The 8,608-nt window shown below is 51.9% G+C and overlaps 1 protein-coding gene across 5 annotated transcripts in view; it reads right to left on the reverse strand.

Annotated features, from left to right (window-relative positions):
* Positions 1–8,608, reverse strand: part of LOC135828263 (mediator of RNA polymerase II transcription subunit 15-like) — a 33,776-nt gene that overhangs the window by 5,961 nt on the left and 19,207 nt on the right. For all 5 annotated transcript variants that reach the window (XM_065340711.1, XM_065340709.1, XM_065340710.1 and 2 more), the window contains 2 exons: positions 7,468–7,610; positions 154–227 (listed from right to left, as the gene is read on the reverse strand). In XM_065340711.1, coding sequence (XP_065196783.1) covers positions 154–227; positions 7,468–7,610 — 217 coding nt within the window. The remainder of the gene's footprint in view (positions 1–153; positions 228–7,467; positions 7,611–8,608) is intronic.

Below are 8,608 nucleotides of genomic sequence, written 5' to 3' on the forward strand. Positions count from 1 at the left end.
ACCTAGCACCTCTACGGTTGGCCAGGCATCAAATCAAATCACACACACACACACACACACACATATATCTGCTGCCCCTTCTCGCAACATAACCTGTGTGTGCCCAGTTCGGATGACTACCGGTTTCTTGCTGCGGTCATAGAGTTCTCTTACCGTCCGCAGTTGGTCGAGGCGTTCTCCGAGGTGGTAAGCGAGATGCAGGAAAGCTCAGTAAAGGCCCAGTAACCCTGAACAAGGCAAGTAACAACAACAACAACACCCACAGGAACAAGGGAATGAAGGAAGGAGAAAGAGAGAGGAAGACAGAGATAGAGGGGAGGTAGAGGGAGGGAGAGAGAGAGAGAGAGAGAGAGAGAGAGAGAGAGAGAGAGAACGAGAGAGAGAGAGAGAGAGAGAGAGAGAGAGAAAGAGAGAGAGAGAGAGAGAGAGAGAGAGAGAGATAAAGAGAGAGCCAGACAGACACTGTTCAATTTGATCGATTCCGGTCATGCACAGCCAGCACATACATGTAGACACCTGACACACATGCTGTACACAAAAGCTTTCATTCCCAATGGGTACGACGAAGATTTATATTTTCCAAACAAATCATACTGTACTAGTAGTGTATTCTAAAAATAGAACAGTTTAGCACAGTTATGTACAATCTGCGGAGTGTGATAAGTGACACAAGATCTGCTAAACACTCCAGTGGCTCGGGAATTGCTGCAAAGACACAGTGCCCGGGGAAGTGCAAGCAATGCAAATAGTGCAGGTGTATGCTACTGAAGCAACAGAATTTGTTTAATTTTCGTAATGGTGAAAGCCAACAGACCCTACGCACGAGAAGACAAGTGGCAAGAAGATGACAGTCTCGGTGCACGTGCAATACTGGTAAGAAAACAGTGTTCTGTGTTGTTAGTACATTCTGCTGGATGAATCTGGGGGGTGATCACTGGATGGGAACTGGATGGGTATCCACAGGACACTAGCTACAATGCTGACTACACGAACAAACTACAGGATGTGCTTGTGGCGAATATAATGAATCAGTCCTCATGATTTAACAGAAATCAAACATTCCTGTCCTCTAAAGCTTACAATACAGGAGAAAAACATGAACAAGTCAGGTGTCAGGCATGCATGCTCTGGTCATTTTCTCATAGAAAAGAAACGAAGGCTATACGGGGAAATGCATGACGGAAATGGATCTAAAGAGGTGTGAGTGTTGCTGTTGTTTGTGATGTGCGCGCATGTGCGTGCGTGCGTGTGTGCGTGCGTGTGTGTGTGTGAGAGAGAGAGAGAGAGAGAGAGAGAGGGAGGAAGAGAGAGAGAGAGAGAGAGGGAGGAAGAGAGAGAGAGAGAGCATATACTGTTCCGCCAATGTTACGTATCACGGCTGCTTGCCAGTCGACACGATCACATGTTAATTTCCGTGGGTGGTGGTTGACCTCAACAGTCGTTCCTCCATATCAACCACACTGTTATAATTATCCGACCGAAGGCGGCGAAGACTGCGCAGGTCCTTCCCTTGCTTAGTATGCTCGCCAATCATTTGCTGCAAGACCAGGTTGCCTTCTCGGACCAGCGATTGGGCAAGCTGGAACTCCTTCAGGAGGAGATCATCCGCGGACGTCATGGACAGGTCAGGCCGTTCACCTGGTTCGCAGCCAGCCACGCCGAGTGGTCTGCACTGTTGGCTAGCGCTAACACCAACCATTGAGGACTTGCCAGCCATGCTTGCCTTGCCAACAGCAAACTGTGCAGCAGCCGTCGAGGTGGCGGAAGTGCGCGTGCCATGACCGCGGTCTCTCTTGTCCATCCGCCGATCATGAGCGCGTGGAGAGTAGGGAACTCTTGATGTACGCGCAGCACTCGCGGCGGCGAATGCAGGACGTTTCTTCGTCGACGCGTGGCGCGCTCCCAGGTGCCTAGTGCTTGCTTGTTGAGGGGGAAGTCTTGGCAGCAAAGACGAACCTGTCCTTGCTTCACGCAGCACTGGATCATCCGATCGCACTGGGTCGGCCGATAGTGCTGGCACTGGCACACGACCAACAGGTTTGCTGCGATGGGCACCCTCTACGGACCCCGGCTCCGGCAGAAGATCGCTACGATGTTCCAGACATGCTGTCGCATAGTGACGCGAGTACAACAGAGGGCTCCTTGCAAAACTACAGTGACTATCGCTGCTCAGAACGGAATGATCATCTAGAAAGTCTGCTTCACGTTCCCGATTCACATCACCAGCGACCGCAGTGATGCTATCGCACGGATCAGCAGTACCATCATGAGTACTAGCATCACTATTGGCAATATCACCGTTGACATCCTGCTGCAGGTAACACAGCTCAGTATTGGTAGGATCGCGGCTGCACGCATCCTTGGCACTGCCATTCGCACCGCTAGCAGCACCGATGTCAACAGCACGCCGTGCAGTCTTGGCGACGTCATAACGCTGTGACGATGACATCGTCGTCAGGTCCATGTGCTGCACATTGTCACTCCACGGGCGATGGGTTGAGCAGCGTTCCGCCTCCGTCATGCGAAGCCGCTCAATATCATTGCACACGTCGTCACTACTGCCCTCGGACGAGCCAGAGAGAGGCGGTTGGTATCCGTTGCGTACAAACTGCTCCCACATTGCCGTGATTTCCCTGTAGCGCACGTCACTGTCAGGATCCTGTCCGTCTTGATTGTCAGGATCCTGTCTGTCTTGATGATCAGCTTTCTCATCATGGCCGTCTGCCAGTGGACTGTCGGCTGGTGTGTTGTGTAGTGGTGGTGTTGGCAGTTGGTCACTAGGAGTATGGGAGTAGTTATTTGTTCGGTCAATGTGAGTATGGGAGTAGTTATTTGTTAGGTCACAGTGAGTATGGGAGTAGTTATTTGTTGGGTCACTGTGAGTACGGGAGTAGTTATTTGTTGACACCGCCGGTAGCTGGCTGCCAGTGCGGTGAGAGAAAGATGCATGGCCACCATTCTTTGCTTGATCACCTGCACTGGATGCGGTGCCCAATGGCTGCCTGTCGTTAAGACGCAAGATAGAGAGTCCATCAGTGTGTTCATGTCTACTGGGAGAAGCTAGCGGGTAGCCATAACCTGTCACATCATCTCGGTGTCTCTCTCGTTGTTGCTGCTTTGCTACTGGATTCGGGAAAGAAGACGGATAGCTTCCAGAAGCGTAACGAATGTCAGCACCACCACTGTTAGCGGCACCATTCAAACTAGTGTTGTCATGGTAATGGTAATCCACAGGTGCTGTCGCCGCTGCTGCTGCTGCTGCTGCTGCTGCAGCCGGTGTCGGCGATACAGCCATGAGCGAGCGGAGCTGCTTGAGCTGCTGTCCGCCTCTCCGCAGGCTATCCTCCAGGTCACTGATGTCGCTGAGCAAATGCACACGCTGGCTCAGCGCATCGGCGTACACGTCCTGGAGCATGCGGGTGCGTTGGCGATTGGCATCCAGCTCCTTGTTGAGCATGGCTGAGTAGAGGTCATCACACACGCTCCCATGAGAGCTTTGCTGAGGACCACGGGTACGTGGAGGCAGAGGAACAGCACCACCAACACCGGCTCCTTCACCGCCAACACCAGCTCCGCCAACACCAGCTCGTTCTTCACTAAGCCGCGTCTTCAGTCGCTTCAATGCGCCTTGCAGCCGTGGCTGACGTTTTCGCCTAGAAGCTACGGTTACATCACCACTGCTGTCACTAGATATTGGAAGGAGACCCTCATACGGTCGATGTTCTGATGAAGCAACGTAAGGCGATTGGTTGGGCAGCGCGGTGTACTCAGGACGCACATGGGGAGAGGTGTCACCGCGATAAGATCGTGTTGACCCAGTGCGGCGGCAGCGTGACCCAGACATGCAGTCCGTAGCGTCATGCAGCAGCTGCTGCTTCTGTTGTTCCAGCAGTTCTTCTCGCTGCTGCTGCTGCTGATGCTGTTTGGCCAGCAGTGATGATTCGTGCACAGCCTTGTGCAGCTGCTGCAGATAGCAGGCGTCATCGTCATCGGTAAAGGCACAGCCCTGAAACTCATCCTTACTGCCACCACTGGCACTAGCCTTGTTGTTGTTGTTGTTGTTGTTGTTGTTGTTGTTGTTATCCAGTGTAGAGGCTAGTGTAGACACTGGTGCAGTCATGCCATCAGCCAATATCTCTCCGGCGGCATTGCTCACAGCATCACCAAGCCAGCCAGTACTGGTGGTCCTTGTTACCGGTGCTTCCTTCGCAGTCGTCATAGTAGTAGTTGCCACTCCAGCAGCTGAATGTCTTCCTGAAGCCAGGACATAGTCAACATGAGCAGGCAGTCGGAGGCGGTCGTGTGCTCTGCCGGGTCCCCCTGTTGCTGCTGCTGCCACTTCACATCGCTGCTGCTGCTGTCTAAACTGCTGCTCTCCAGCAACCCGACCAGCTGCATAAGCAGATGCGCAAGCCGGAGACAAGTCGGTAGATGCGGACGTGGCCGCCAGCTGATGAGATGGGGTTAGCGATAATGACTCGGGGCAGCCATTCTTAGAAGAAGACCTGGTCGGCGTGATTCGTGACGAGTCTCCAGCCAGCACTGGCAACGGCTGCAGTGTGCAAGGAGGAGCACTAGACTCACAGTAGCCTTGGCCTAACACACTGCCATGCTGCACACAGGGTGAAGGCACGCTCCAGGTACGGGTGAATGCCGACAAACCTGGGTCGGTCGCCAAACACCTGTGCGGCTGCTGCTGCTTCTGCTGTGAGGACGGTGGGTCAGAGATATACGGTGACACACCGGCAGTGTGTCGAGTGGCTATCGGCCGACGCACAGGCGTGGCTGGAGTAGTCTCAGTGGAGCCAGCTCTCTCCAGCCAAGACGCGGGTAGCGATTCAAACACGGAGCGTCCGTGCTCGCGGTCATTGTCAGGTAGTTCGCCGTTGACATGCAAGGGCTTGTCCTGCTGCGTAGCTGAGGAGTTGAGAGCATGGTGAGCAGAGTGGCCTGACATGAATCGGTCCTCCTCACGTACCACACACACGGGGCTGTGAGTCTGCGGACAGTTCAGCAGTGCTGGTGCCACGGGAGGATTAGCGATAGGCTTGAACAGCTTCGCATCATTACTCAAGTCACTACACACCTCGTGTGATGACTGCTTGCACGCACCACTCCCATTTCTGCTGATCAAAGATGCACACTTGCCATTGGCATCACCTGCAGACAACCCACCCTGCAATGAAAAGTCATCAGTGGCATAATCTCCACTCAGCATACTTCTCCTGGAGTACACGCCATTGGTTGACGAGTCACGCTTGGATGTTCCGTTCGATTGCTGATTTTTTCTTCGCACAGCTTCATGCTCGGATCGTGCCAGCATGCCTAAAGACGCCTGAAGACTGCGAGGCAGGAAGGCAGTGCAGCTTTCAACATCATCATCATCGGCCGAGCTCAGCAAGTCAGTGAAGTCTAGCAGCGAGCTGTCACAGCCTGTCTCATCATCTTCGTAACACGGTGAGCCGGTGTCTTTAGGTGAGCCGGTGTCTTTAGACAGCGCGGTAAAGGGGTAAGGGAACGCCGCGGGCCTACGGCCCTGCTTCTGCAGTCGTTGCGGAGCACTCCGGCCAGGCTTGCCACCATTACCCGCTGAGGCTCTGTGCATCTGCGCGCTGCTGTCACTGCTCTTCCAGTCACGGCAATCCGACGGAGACAAAACTTTCGCCGGTAAATCGTTGCTACACATAGTATACCGGTGGGTGCAGCCGACCGTGGCAGGCAGCGGATCAAACTCATCTCTAGCAATCTTCTGACGGAGACGCGCTGCAGCAGTGTCGGACAAGACGTGGTCCGTGGATGATGGAGAGCAGAAAGCAGGAACTTGCTTAGGGAATAGAGCTAGCTTGCTGCTGTTGTTGGCACCTGATATACTAACCCCACGCACGCCCAGGGATGGTGACGGGATCGTAGCGCTCATCCTTTCTTGTCTCCAAAAACCAGGCTGAGACACTGGCTGTCGAACAACCAACCAAGCCAGCAGGAAACAGCACTACAGGAAGTTGAAGACAAAAGTCGACTGCCACCCGAACGATAGCAGCAATGAAGAAGTCACGTTTGCATACATCCAACTCCCAGTACATGTATGCAAGTTAGTTGGAGGCACGAGCAGATGCAAGCAATGGGGAAACACAATGGCTGCTTCCAGCTCGGAATCTTGCCTCAAACCAATGAGAGCAAACAACCTGCAATGGAGGTTGCTCGGAGAAGACCATGAAGAGAGGAAAGTAGAGTCTTCCTTTCTGTAATCACTTGCAGAGGAAAGAAAGTCAAGATGACTAGGCAAGCGCCTTTACCTGTGTACTGGTGTGGACTGTGGTGTGGTGTGGACTGGGGTGTGGTGTGGGGTGTGGCGAGGTACGGGCTGCTGTGGTGAGGTGTGGTGCGGGTTGTGGTGTGGCGTGTGGTGTGGTGTGTGGTGTGGTGCGGGTGAAGTGAGGTGTGGTGTGGGTTGTGGTGTGATGTGGGCTGTCGACAGCGGTGGTGCTGAAACTGGCGATGCTTTACACTTTGACAGGTTGACAACATTCATACACAACTATAGCTGATACATTAGAATAGCTTGTCACACAAATACACACCCAAAACACCCCCCCCCCCCCCCCCCCACACACACACTTCTCCTTCTGTCTCTGCTGCTGAAAGTAGCACTGAATGGAACACAGGTGCTGAACACCAGCAATAACTGTTCCTTCTCTCAGATACACTTCGTGACACAGTACACGGTTATACACTTCATACGTGCAAGCACACACATACTGGACCCTCACTCATTCCGACCCTCACTTATCCAGACACTCACCTATCAAGACCCTCACTTATCAAGACCCTCACTTATCCAGACCCTCAGCTATCCGGACCCTGACTTATTCAGACCCTAAATTATCCATACCCTCACTTATCAGGACCCTCACCTATCCAGACCTCCTTTATTAAATACCACAAATTGTACCGCAGTACCAAAAAGAAAATTTAATAAGCTCCAAAGGGCGTGCAACTCGTTCTGAGTGACAAACACCCGGAAAAGAGAGGGTGGGTGTCTAATGCAGAGCATCCAGAAACAATGCCCATAGGGACTACTGCATCGGGTAGTGATCGTACAGTAGAATGATAGCATCCAGAAACAATGCCCATACTAGGGACTACTGCATCGGGTAGTGATCGTACAGTAGAATGATGGGTAGGGTCGGTTACTGTAAAGTGATAAACTTTCGCGGCGCGCAAATTTTGCGTTTTCAAGAATTCCGCTGATTCACGATGAGAAACTTTCGCGATTTCATCTACTCAATTGGATCTTGTACTGTCTATAATCAATGTACAGAGTAGTTCTTGTACTGTCTATAATCAATATACAGAGAAGTTCGCGGCGACTTATATATTTGTGAAAGTGTGGTGGTTGTGAAAATAGCGAATTTCATCTCTAGCAAAAGTGTCTCACTTTACAGTAAGCGTTCTACAATGGGTACTCACACATTGGCACTCGTATCCATAGTGGCCACACTCTGTGATAGGGCTGAGTCGATGGAATGCGTGAAGTTGGGCTGCTGATACGCCTGCGATAGCGCCTGAAGGAAACCGTGGCCCATGGACGTTGCAGTTGCCTGAGGTGCAGCCTGCATAGGTGTACACACAGACACACACACAGACACACACACAGACACACAGACTACCCTGCTTGCACATCATCTCTCCTCACAGACAGTCTCCTCTTGAATTAAGTCTAACAGTGTTCACGTCAATACTTAAAACTTAGTGTTTTGCTCACTGAGCAATACAATCTTTTCATTTTCTTTCTCCTGTTTTATTTTTCAACTTAATCCTCCCTGCCCGGTCTCCCTTTGCGTCCATCAAGTTATGAAGCCGACACCTCTGGTCGGCTGAGCATAATGGGTCCCACCACCACAGTCCACTATTCACCCCAGTGTCTGGAAATAAGTGGATTTTGTAGAAAAAACCCAAAACAAAACAAACACACAGATACAAACACAGACACACACAAACAAACACACGCATACAGACAACACATACAGACAACAACACATACATACATACATACATGCATACATACCGTAAAGTCTGGTATAAAAGCCGCACTGGAATAGAAGCTGACCTCGAATAGAAGCCACAATTTTGGGCCCATCAAATCACACATACCGGTACATACATACATACATACATACATACAATGCCCGTTACTTTTTGTAGTTAGAGCACTCTGGCGCTAGAGCGACGAGCTATCTTAATGTCTGTGGTGCCTCCTTTGCACCATGGCTGGTAGCTCGGCCTGTTTAGCTCGTAGCTGTACTGATGAGGCCTTTATGACCGAAACAGCTTTCTGTCTACAGCAATGGGTACATACATACATACATCTTGATCCTGCTGCCAAGTCTGGCTACGCAGTCCCCGAAGGGACAAGTCAAATGGTACTAGTCACCCTGTCGCATCGGTGGCGTGTCCGGCCGCTAGTCGAGCGGAAGGTCCGGTGACAGGTGGAGCACTCCAGGGGTGGTGCCGCTGTAGTTTGGATGTCAGTCAGTTTGCACTTGTGTCGAGTCCTTCCACTGATGGACGTGAAGGTTCGCTGGCATACAAGGCACGTCAAACCTGCCCC

This window comes from Sycon ciliatum, chromosome 12 (assembly GCF_964019385.1).
Source record: "Sycon ciliatum chromosome 12, ocSycCili1.1, whole genome shotgun sequence".
NCBI classification, from domain to species: domain Eukaryota; kingdom Metazoa; phylum Porifera; class Calcarea; order Leucosolenida; family Sycettidae; genus Sycon; species Sycon ciliatum.